This window comes from Lycorma delicatula, chromosome 4 (assembly GCF_047948215.1).
Source record: "Lycorma delicatula isolate Av1 chromosome 4, ASM4794821v1, whole genome shotgun sequence".
Lineage (NCBI taxonomy): Eukaryota > Metazoa > Arthropoda > Insecta > Hemiptera > Fulgoridae > Lycorma > Lycorma delicatula.
Window position 1 is genome coordinate 61399808 of NC_134458.1, and position 13434 is coordinate 61413241.

The 13434-nt window shown below is 29.3% G+C and overlaps 1 protein-coding gene across 1 annotated transcript in view; it reads right to left on the reverse strand.

The window, feature by feature from the left end:
* Positions 1-485: 485 nt before the first annotated feature.
* The window catches only part of LOC142322625 (dynein axonemal heavy chain 10-like), a 70646-nt gene continuing 57697 nt past the window's right edge, over positions 486-13434 (reverse strand). The window contains exon 14 of the mRNA XM_075361703.1: positions 486-972. Coding sequence (XP_075217818.1) covers positions 646-972 — 327 coding nt within the window. The 3' untranslated portion in view covers positions 486-645. The remainder of the gene's footprint in view (positions 973-13434) is intronic.

Genomic DNA, 13434 nt, shown 5'->3' on the forward strand with positions numbered 1-13434 from the left:
ACAATTTATAGAATACCACTTTTTCAGTTCTCTTCTTTTTTAATCACAAACAATGCTCTGTCCTACTCCAAACTCATGAGCGATTTTCTACATATGTATTTGTTTATATGTTTTTAACTTTTTTCTATCATAAGAACAGTTTTCTTCTGTTCCTTAATGTGTTAATATTTTTTCAATGACTACTTATTAGTAGATAACAACAATTACTTAATCCTTTACACGAACCAGGAACAAATATCCTTTCTATTAATAATGCACGTAGAGCAAGACCATAATGAAACGGCGATAAGTTCCTCTTATTGTAAAGGCAGTTTCTTTTTATGTATGACAAACTATAGTGAAATCACACTGATTCAATCTTATTTTTGAAAATAAAATTACTTTTTTTTTTGCACTAATTTGGGATAAAGTAAAATGTAGATAAAAAGTTTTCAAAACAATAAACAAAATTGTAGCATACAATTTTTATAAAAAAAAAGTGAAAATTAATTAAAATAGAATTTCACATTTATTATAAATAATTAAAAATACAATCAGTACAATTAAAAAAAGACAGAGTGCTTAGAAGAACACAATGCTAACACTGCCATCTAGTTATTGCAGAGTGGCATTAAAAGTTGTACATCAAAATACACACGACATTAATTAATCATTGTTAAACAAATTTTTATAATTATTCAATAATAAAGATGCAAACCACACAGATTGTTTCCTACAAGAACACTGCACAAATTTTTTATTCATTTCCTTCTGTACATCACCATCCCAATTATAATCATTACAATATTGATTCAGTTTTCTATTTTCATTTACATATATTAACTGATTTCTTTCGACTATTTCAATATCTTTTTCAAGTTCTTTCAATTCTTTTTCCAGCTGAGTTTTACGTTTAATTTTTGGTATTGTGTCAGTTACCATAGGTAATAACTGAAATTCCTTTTGTAGATCACGCCAATTCTTATGTAAACCCTATTACACAAAAAAAAAAAAAAATTACTTTAAACAACTTTTGTACATAATACTGATTTTTAAAAAATAAAACTTCTATTTGAATCACAATAAAAAATTAAATGTTTTTAAAGTCAAGCTACAAAATGAAAACATCATAAACTATTAATTATTTCCCTTGGTATACAGATAAATTTAGTAACAATAAACTAGCTGTAACTCACTTCTAAGAATTAATAATTATCAAAAGCGTTAAAAAAATTATTTGGGAGGACATGAGAAAATGGCATAAAATTTCTAAACTGTTTTATTAATCACCAATTATTTGAATCAATCATAATCCATATTTTATTCTAATAAACCCAACTAAATGTTTATTAGTAATGTCTAAAATTAAAATAAAATAGTATTTTATATGCTACAGATATCAATAATCATTTTAGACTCTAATATGATATCTATTTTACAAAATAAGCTCATCTTTGGAAGTTATAACTTACAAACAATTTAAAAAAGAAATAGTTTTATATCATGTTATACTGTTCTTTTATGTATTATTTTTATGAGTTTCAACCTATTTAAAAACAAATCTACAGGAATTATAACAAATTATGCATTAAAGTAGTATACTGTGCATTTTTTACCTGTTTTTATGGAAGTTTTATTTCAAGATTCTACAACCTCAATAATATAAAACATAAAAGCTATTTAAGTACAGGGTGTCCTATATAAAAGGCAACTCATTAACTGGCCTTCTACAAAATTTGAATTGACTTCCCCTTCATTTTACTGGAATGAACTCATCTGACATCTGAGTATCACACCCACGGGAGAAGACTACTTCTGGTAGCCTTAAAGCGATCAGAATACTTTTAGTGAGAAGATGGTGTTTTCACGGAAGGAATGTGTTTTTATTACAACCATACTTGAATACACGATCAATGACTGGAGTGCAAGAATCTTTTTTGCTGTAAGTAGTACTGAGACAGACCAATTCCTAAAAATACATCAGTATTGAGGTCAGTGACTAAATTTAGACAATTGTGACAATTTGGTGGTTTTGTTAAAGACAAGAAAGAGAAAAATCAAGGAAAATGTTGAATACAGCAGACTTGGTCACTCAAATGAATTACCAATTACCTGCCTCATCAAAAAAAAGAAAAGATTAATGACACTTTTCAACTAAAATTAATTTGCAAAAAATCAAATATTCATCGAGTATAATACAGTTAAATTTATGATCATCGAATTCAACCAATTGAGTGAATTCAAGTTATGGACTTATTTTTCTCTGACAAGGCACAGCTTCACTTGAATGACTATGAAGTCTATAAATAAAGTAATCAGGCAACCAAAGTGGCAACACTGTAAAGTTACTAGGACACATATATGAATAGCTGATTTATATTAGATAATATTTTTAGTCTATTGTTGCCACCTGAGACGTAAACAAACTTTTCGTGAAACGAGTTTTTGTTGTGTGTTACAAAAATGAGTGATACTAATTATGAGCAACGTTATGCTATCAAGTTTTGTGTTAAACTTGGTGAGAATGATACTGAAACTTTTTCAAAAACGAAAAAGGCGTATAAAGATTACTCTCTGTCACAAGCCCAGGTGGTTTAAAGCATTTTCAGATGGCCACGAATCAGTTGCAGATGATCAACGCTCTGGAAGACCGTTAACGTCAAAAAGTGACGACAATGTTGAGTGAATCAAGAGACTTGATACAGTACAACCAGCGATTAATTGTCAGAATGATTGCACAACAATTGAATTTGAACCGTACCAGTCCATCAAATTTTGACAAATGAATTGGACATGAAATGTTTGTGTAAAATTAGTCCCAAAAAATCTCACTGTTGAACCGAAAAACAAGTGTGCTGCGACCTTCCAGGGCGAATTGAAACTGATCCTGATTTTCTAAAAAAATGTTATTACTGGTGATGAATCTTGGATATTTGAGTATAACCCAGAAACAAAATGCCACAGCAAGGAGTGGCACACTTCAACTCACCATGTTCCAAAAAAGCAAAAATATGAACAAATCAAAAATCAAAACCTTGCTAGTTTGTTTCTTTGATTATAATGGCATTGTTCATAAGGAGTTTTTGCCTACAGGATAGACTGTAAATCAATATGTTTACTGACAAATTCTTAAAAGACTGCGGAAAAGAGTTGCCCACCTGACACCAGCTATCAAAGACAATTGAATGCTGCATCATGACAATGCACCTTGTCATACTGCACTCTCAATTAACGAGTTTTTGACAAAGAAAAATATTCCTGTAGTTCCTCAACCACCTTTTCACCCCACTTTAGTCCCTGCAACATTTTCCTGTTCTTGACTTTAAAAAACACCTCAAAGGGACATCATTTTGGAACAGTAGAAAAAATTTAAAAAAATATAACCAACTATTTGAAGGATATTCTGACATTGGTCCAACATTGCTTCTAAGAGTGGAAAAACCATTTGAGCGTTGCGTGACTTCCCAAGGGAACTATTTCGAAGATAACACGAGTCAATGTATAATTGGATTGTAAATAAAAACTTTTTCTGAACCAGTCTCATTACTTTATTTACAAACTTCGTATATAAACAATCAAAAACAGTAGGATTTGAAATATTATGAAAAACCAAGTCAGTGTAAAGGTGCATGTTATGATTAACATATTATCTGTATATCTTGTTTCTATAAAATAATTTCCAAAATTTGAATCTGTTACATGTAGTGCCTGGATGTGTCATTTTATACAGAAGAATTGAGAGGAGAGTGGAAGAAGTGTTAGGAGAAGACCAATTTGGTTTCAGGAAAAGTATAGGGACAAGGGAAGCAATTTTAGGCCTCAGATTAATAGTAGAAGGAAGATTAAAGAAAAACAAACCAACATACTTGGCGTTTATAGACCTAGAAAAGGCATTCGATAACGTAGACTGGAATAAAATGTTCAGCATTTTAAAAAAATTAGGGTTCAAATACAGAGATAGAAGAACAATTGCTAACATGTACAGGAACCAAACAGCAACAGTAATAATTGAAGAACATAAGAAAGAAGCCGTAATAAGAGAGGGAGTCCGACAAGGATGTTCCCTATCTCCGTTACTTTTTAATCTTCACATGGAACTAGCAGTTAATGATGTTAAAGAACAATTTAGATTCGGAGTAACAGTACAAGGTGAAAAGATAAAGACGCCACGATTTGCTGATGATATAGTAATTCTAGCCGAGAGCAAAAAGGATTTAGAAGAAACAATGAACGGCATAGATGAAGTCCTACGCAATAACTATCGCGTGAAAATAAACAAGAACAAAACAAAAGTAATGAAATGTAGTAGAAATAACAAAGATGGACCGCTGAATGTGAAAATAGGAGGAGAAAATATTATGGAGGTAGAAGCATTTTGTTATTTGCGAAGTAGAATTACTAAAGATGGACGAACCAGGAGCGATATAAAATGCCGAATAGCACAAGCGAAACGAGCCTTCAGTGAGAATTATAATTTGTTTACATCAAAAATTAATTTAAATGTCAGGAAAAGATTTTTGCAAGTATATGTTTGGAATGTCGCTTTATATGGAAGTGAAACTTGGACGATCGGAGTATCTGAGAAGAAAAGATTAGAAGCTTTTGAAATGCGGTGCTATAGGAGAATGTTAAAAATCAGACGGGTGGATAAAGCGACAAACGAAGAGGTATTGCGGCAAATAGATGAAGAAAGAAGCATTTGGAAAAACATAGTTAAAAGAAGAGACAGACTTATAGGCCACATACTAAGGCATCCTGGAATAGTCGCTTTAATATTGGAAGGACAGGTAGAAGTAAAAAATTGTGTAGGCAGGCCACGTTTGGAATACGTAAAACAAATTTTTAGGGATGTAGAGGGTATACTGAAATGAAACGACTAGCACTAGATAGGGAATCTTGGAGAGCTGCATCAAACCAGTCAAATGACTGAAGACAAAAAAAAAATTGTAATTCAAATTTTTCATCGCTACGAAATTAGTTGAAATCAGTGTTTGTTAATTAATTCGTATACGATGTTATATTTTTTCCTAATCTATAATTGAATATTTTTTATTAAAATAGGAATGCAAGATGCATTTTTATTGCTAAATCTAACTTTATTTAAAATAAAGTTAATTAACTTTTTTCTTTAAATTATTTTCTATTAACATAATAAGTCACTTAGTTTTGAAAATAGTGCATTACACACTGGATTCGTTCTTATTGAACTGTGAATTTAAGAGAAAATATAAATGAAAATTGCATTTAAACGTTAAATTTACCCGATTTATAAACAAAAACGGTTTTTAAAATCGTTATATTCATTTTAACAGCTGTAAAATCCATTTTGACCAAAACACAAAAACATTTTATAAATTTAATCGTAATAAAAAAATATCAGTTGTGGTTTTCCTTTACTGTTCATATAAATATTTATAAATAAAAAATATTTAAAGTCGATAAATTAAAAATTTTAGTTAAAAAAAATTTAGCAACATAATTCAGATTATTTTGTTACTTTATTTTAAATACATAAACTTTGATTTAAACAAACGCTTTTTCAAACAAAAACAAAGCAAATATTAATCTTAAAATAAATGATTTTCTTTAACGATGGCCAGTTTTTTACATCCTCTGTCTTGCCGACACGAACAGTGGCATGTACAAGCCTTTCTGTTACGTAGTTTTTTTATATACTTGTCCTTGAATTGGTTACATACAATAGCGTTTGCGTCTTTGTTTTAACTACTGTCAGAGTTTTAACTGATTTTTTTTAGCACAAGCGGCAGTGTAATTATAAAAAAGAGTTTTAGACACTATATATATATATATATATATATATATATATATATACCTTACAGTAAAACAGTTATATATATATCTTACAGTTCTATACTTGTTCATCAATAATTTTATGTATATACAAAAGTCTTGACCGAACAAATAAAAGTATAAAAAACCGTTTCAATATAAAATAATTTTCATTATTATTATTATTATTTTACGATCATCATCAGCCCCCTACACAATATGTAATGTTAAATTACATAAACTTTAAAATACGTATAATATGAAAGATTAATACAATGTTGACCCTTGTGTTTATAAAAATAATCCGTTTTAAAATAAAGGTGTCGAATCCCAGTCAGTTTTTGTATTTTTAACATGCTAAAAAAAAAATAAAAATAATTGAACGTTGATATGCTGTCGAAACAAGTTTGTTAATAGATGCATTTTGACGCGTTAATTGAATATTTGTTTTAGTAGCGCGGAAGACATAATAACAAGGTCTTTGACCGCTGTCTATCAGGCAATGTGTATTTGTAAGTCTGGCAACTCTGGTTGCTAGGAAACCGATCGGTTTCCTAGCAACCTAGTACGTTGTATTACGGTGAAGTGAAGAAGGGGGACCCCCCTTCCAAACTTCGACTACATACAACCGTTCAAGGTTACACAGTTACAACTTAAATGCATCCCGTAATATATTACTGTATTTTATAAAATTATAACGAACCAAAAATATAAAATTAACATTGCAAACGTTTTCATCACCGATGCATTTATTTTTTTAAATCCTTTGTGGCCATTATTTCGATTGGAATTATTGAAAAGATCGTTGTAAGACAAGAATTAAATTCAAGACCTGTTAATTTTTTTTTAATGTATGAAACCTGGCTAAACAATTGTCGGTGGTGGATATAGAATAAACTTCACACATTACTTTTTGATAGTATTAATAAAAAATAAATCTCTCTCTCACTGTGTGTGTGTGAGAGCGCGCACACATTACATCCTTATGTATCACTCGTTAATCGTTTATATAATAGACTAAGTTATTATAAGTCCTCTTAAGTTCGGCTGATTCAGAAACTTTTGCAAATTGTTTATTTGGCGGAGATTTTTTTATTAGTTTTTTAAGTGTTAATCAATTTTTTAAAAGCTTTATCATTTTTATGTGTAATATGAGCAGTACTTCAAATAAAATGATCCGTAGGCCATTCTCAACAAATGTAAAAGTGAAGCGAGCGTTCCGTTTAAAATAAAAAGAATATTTCTACACGTAGTCGATTAACTTGTAGTAAACTGTAAAAAAGATTGTCATAAAATGAGGAAATATTTATTATTACTTTCAAACAATTTTTCTTTTAACTTTCCCCAAAAAATACTTTTCTACCAGGGAAGACAGTCGAAGTCGAACTGAGAATCTATTTATTTATTTTTTTGAGATATTTAAACGAATGGTATTGAAAAAATTATATATAAAAGAGAAAAAACCCACTTACGAAAGTTAGAATCGTTAATCCCCCCAGTAGTTAACAAAAAAAATTAAGTAAAAATAATATATACATATACACACGCGCACCCAACCCTTCAAAACACAGTAGATTTACTTCGGGGCAAAAATAATTCAAACTTCAAAGAATCTCCTATACTTAATCGCAAATAAAATTATTTTAACACGAATAGAAAGCGCGTAGTTTTCTTAGTGTTGAAATTAAACATTTAATTCAAGGAGTCTAATTAACTCGCCGTAATAAATGAAGGATATTAATTTTTTTTTTAAAGTAAATAATTAAAAAATTAATGCGATTAATTCCTCAACAATTCTGATTAAGAAAATTATACTATAACCGAACAAACATACATATAAAAAAACTTTTTACAACAGTACGAATAATTTTTACGATCTTCGGAACTTTATTATGTTAAAAGATTTTCATGGAGCGCACAGTCGGGTAGAAAAAGAGATGAAAAGAGAAGTCGCAAATTTTCTCTAAGTTCTCACCTGTTAACTACAGAAATGAAAAATTGTAACATCGATAGTCCATAAAAAAGTTTATAGATCCATCCACAAAGAGGAGGCTTCTAGAAAACTATTATTCTTGATTATGACAAAATATTTCTGGTTAAAACCACAAAATCTATAGTTTTACATACGAATGTAAAATATGTAATTTAAAACGATATCGGTCCAATTATTTTAACAGTCTTCCGCATGAAACAGAAAGTAAAATATGAAATATAATATTTCCGTTATTACAAATTTTAGCAGAAACAAATAAACGTCATTATTATGCAGAATAACAATTAAACGAATGGTATATAAAAAAGCATAAATATAAGAAAAAATCACATTTGCCAAATCTAAAATCCATAATGCCCCAGTACCTCACAAAAAAAAAGAAGTAAATATACAGTATACATATATATATATATATATATATATATATATATATATATATACGTAATAATTTAATACACAATCAAAATTTTATAAAACATTACGGATCATACTAAGAAAAAAATAAGAAGTAACAAACTTAATACAAAATAATTCCAAATAGTAATTAAACAATAAACTATACGAAATACTGAGCAGTTCAACCGTACAAATTACTTTAAATAACCGTAGGTGGAAGACAATATAATAGCTGTTGCTATGGCAACACAAAAAAATTCCATGAAATTTAAAAAAACTTTATCTTCAAACAATAATAAAAAATTTATATTTTAACGGTAGCGTCTACGTTAACTAAGATAAGAAAAATTACATATTTAAATAAATTCATTTAATAGTTTTTAAGACGTGTTTTATGTCGAAAAAGGTTTTTCCCGTTTTATGAAAAACCATTACATACGCAAAAGAAACGAACCGTTTAATTAAAATATTATTTAAATTTATACCGGGGAATCGAGTTAGAGCATTTTAATCGCTATCAAAAATATCGTGCGTTCACGTTTAACGATGAAATTTTAATTCAAAATAATAATAAACCGATTTAAAAAGGAAATTTTTTAAATTTTGAAAAGATGAGGCATTTTTGTAAATATTTTATCGTATAAAAAATCTGATGTGGACACCAGATAACTTCCTTGTACGCCTATTTAATTACATATACACATTTTTTTTTTAATGAAAAGTACATAAAATTATATTTCATTAACAGATTATGATATTTTTTTTATTATTTTTTTTATTGTTATTATGGAATTATTATTTAATGTAATTTTTTTTAGAATCAGAGGTTAATAATTAGTAATATATCAATAAATTTAAATAAAAAAAAAAAATATTTGGCTATAACTTTGGAACCGATGAAAACAAGTGTACCCTACTTATGATATATCGTTGAAAAGCCTTCAAGGAGGGGTGCACAAAACTAGATATTGCAAAAATCTTAAATCCAAAATTTCAACATCTTGCAGGGGAATCGTTTTCGAGTTATCCTTTTCGATTAGGATTAAAGAACACATCAACTGTATAAAGGACACAAAGAACGATCTAATTTTCCCACACATATTTTGGAACAGAATACTAATTTTATTAATATTTTCGAGTACTCTAATAATCTTTATAAAACCAATATTTTAGAAAATTTTCATTTGTGCTGTAAGTCGTCACACCTATTAAAAAATACCGAAAACTGTTTTTTCGATATATATCTGAAGGAGTATTTGGAAGCCCCAATCTATGAATACGTATCTCGTTTAACATTGTCGGAAATGGGGAAAATTTGCAAGGAATGTTCAAATATATTTTTTTTAATTTTCTTAGTACTTTCAATGCTGATTTTCAACAAAAAATGTAGAAACTTGTTTTTAAATATTTAAATGAAAATTACATTCATCAAAAGCAAAGTTGATATCTTCATTTGTTACCGACAAATTAAAAAAAAAAAAAAAATATATATATATATATAAGTTTCATTGTTACTCCGTTTTAACTCTTTATATTCGGAATGTTTAAAAAATCCATTTTATTGAAATGGAACACCGCAAGAAGAACATATACTCATTTTTGCTGGACGTTGACGAATCAGTCGATCATTCAGGACATGTTCTTTTATACAAACCGGGTGATATTTAAGTTCGGGAACAGTTTTTTGCTGCATATGTGAGAAGTATCTGGAAACTGAAAGAAATGGACCCACGATTTCGATTTAAAATTTTACAGGAAAAACAATGGTGAAACCCGTTTTTCTGTTAATTCCTTCGTTGTCGAGCGATAATCAATCAAATTTGCTATGACGAAAAAATCGTTTCAACAATAAAACGAGGTAAACGCGCTTCATGAACAATTTTATTGTATTTTACATTCATAATGTATACAATAATAGTACATGCCTTCGGATAACTTGATTAAAAAACATAAAATTAGAAAAATTGACCGCGTCGGGAAACGCAAGATAGTGGCGGCGAAGCGGTATGGGGATACTAGTATATATATAAGCTGTATTTGTATGTTGAAGTAAGAAGCCAAAATGAGAAGCCAAAATGAGAAGCCAAAATAAGAAGCCAAATGAATTCGCATTGTTGTAAAATAATAACCGATTTACTTTATAAATCTGTAACAAATTTTTAAATTTCAAAACCGTTTAAATTTTTTCAAATTTTGTTGTATTAAGTAATTTAGAACTGAAAACATTTAACAAAATTTTAAAATTAAGTATTGCGATAATTAAAGTAAATAATACCTCGGTTGTCCTAACCGTTTAATTTGTAGTAGTATTGCAAATTAGGTTATTTTTTATTATAACTTTTGAGAAGGCTGTTTTTACTAGGGTTTGGGCCATAATTCCAACTGTTTAAAGTTTGTCATCAAATGTAATTCTGAACGGTATACGTAACAAAAAAGTTACTACGGGGGTTTTAACTCGTTTTACTTCTATCGCGAATTCAACTTTCATTGCTCATAAATAAAAAACGAAGGCGTTGATGAGAAATCGTTTTCGCCATTGTTTTTTCCGTAAAACATTGCATTGCAATCGTGTATAGTTTCCTAATTAAAAAAAAAATTTATTCAATATGGCGGATTGAAGATGGCTGACGAAAGATTTCAAACGCATCATAAAGTAGACATTTTCTAACTACGTAGATCCGTATTTGTTTCTACCTCCTAGTATTCCACGGTTTCATAATACGAATCCGTTTCCATACTTTAAATTTTAATCTGTACGGTAATACGGTCGGGCGAAGCAAAATAAAAATCGTTGAAGCTAGAAAAGGAACGTAAACGAAATGTTATATATGCTTGCAAAACTTATGTTACAATCTTCTTTCATTAATGCTGTTTAAAATAATATTTTTCTACGCTTCACTTTAAGTAATACTAAACATATTTTAACGTATTAACATAATTCTCATAGATCTATATTTCTGTTTGACAGAAAGGCCTTTAAATAACGAGATTATTTTAATACCGGGTTAGAATTGCACGATAAACGTAACGGTAGTTACAATTGTTATGGACTCGCCTCTGATTTTTATAAAATTTGAAATATTGTTACCTTATTTAAGACGTAAGTTACGAGTTACAAAACAAATTTTTCGTTAGAAATCCCTTTCGCCCGAATTAAATCCCTCCTAATTCACGAACTACCCGCACCAAAAATTTCGTTATTTTGCACTACACGCGTGTAATATACATGTAAACGTGAAAGATAGAAATTTAAGAATGTCGATCGACATTTCTCCAGTGAATGTAGACACACATCAAATACGTAGATGAAATATCGAAATATTTACTAATATTATTATATATTCGGAACTTCACCGGTATATGTCGATAAACACCGATAAGCTGTGGCGGGGGTCGAAACGATAACTAGAAATTAAAATTAAGAAGAAAAAAAATCACCCGATACCAATCTCTAAGGTTAATATATTAAGAGAAATCCTGGTAAAAAAATAAGTACTAAAAAAAAGGAATAACCTACACTCACTTCGCTCGCTAACCTGGTTTAATTAACGTTAAAAATAATTATTGCGATTACAAACGGTTGATTTGTATGTATATAATGCACTTATGAAATCTAGTCTTGAATTTGGAACCGAACATCGGGCAGACGCTTATAAATCTCACTTAAATGTGGAAATAGCACAAAAAATAATAATTAGAATTATTGATTTCAAAAGCAGTTTCAACCCATCTCTTGAGGTTTCCGATAAGCTGAATATTTTACCCGTAAAGAATCTATACATATAAAAATTATCAAGAGTATTTTTCAATAGTTGTAAAAATCATAAAATAGACAATGTGTACAATAAAAAAAGGATGGATGCAGAAAACTCACAAATCCCGGCTGTATTTAAAAAACGGTTTCGAAAATCAATTGTCTATTTAGGATCTAAAATTTATAACATGTTAGACAAAGAGTATAAAGCCTGTAACTGTTGAAAATATCTTCATTAAAGAGGAGAAGAAATGGGTTGTCATTATTCAGGACACTACTCTTATGTTTTCTAAATTATATTGAATAAAATTAACGTACAGCGAATAAAATTAACGCGTTCAAATTTTCAAGGTTTTGTACAACTGTTGAAGAATCGAACCACACTCCGCCTTTCATGAATCGATTAATAATATGAACTGGACTCGATGCGACAAATTTTAGATTAATTGTACTTAGATTAGGCTATATTTTATGAAATAAAAACTTTAAAGCGATGCGATACTGTGCCTATTTTAAGGGAGGTATGATTTTTTGTCTTCAAAACCTCATTTTTTCCACCCCCTGAGCCAACGGTTGGTGATATCAAAAAACTTACAAATGTTTTAGGCTGTTATCCAAAGAATCGTAGGAACATAAACGAATTCGATATTTTACTTAATAAAAAGGTTATAGCAATATTTTGTTTTTTTCGAAAAAGCCCCCCATTTCCATCCCCATGGACCGATTTTGGCCGTTAACAAACTCGTCTGAGATTTTGGGTCGCATTTTTTTTTAGGGAACAATTTGAAAGTGATTTGCGGAAAATTACGGCATTTATCTTGTCCACGAGAAAGTTAAATATATATATATGCTTTTGAGCTGAAGGTGGCTTTGGAGTCTGCAGGATGTGAAACGCGAAGATATATCGAAATTTTCCCGAAGTCGAATCATGGTATCCATTACAATAGGTAGCTTTCTAATGAAATCTACTTTAGATTTCATTAATAGTGTATTCATAATGTGTTGGAAGGTAGGTAAGGTAGCTTACCTACCTTCCAACACATGAATATACTACTTGGAATTCAGAATAAAATTAATCTGTTTATCTTATTTATTCAACTGGTTTAGAGGAACATATTTTTGATCGTTTTAGATCCGCTAATATTATACCTCGCATTTAAAAATACATATCTAAAATTGTACAGTGAAATTCGTTTAAAAACAAATCGTGAAAGAATTCCTTTAAGTTTAGAAATGAATTATATTCCAACACCTAAACCACTGAAAGTACTTCATATCGACAGCGTTTTTTTTTTAAAACAAAAGATTTTGTCAATTTAGATAGTATTTTAGGTATACACAAGTATAACGGATTGAAATATCACAATCGACCGAAGCAGCTGATAAATTATTAAATTAATTAACTCGTTATAAAATGCCTGAACAAATTATTTCTAATAACGACACCGAGTTCAATAATTAAAAAAATTAATGCGGATATATAAAATTAAAATATATTTTACAAACACAACATCCATCGTCA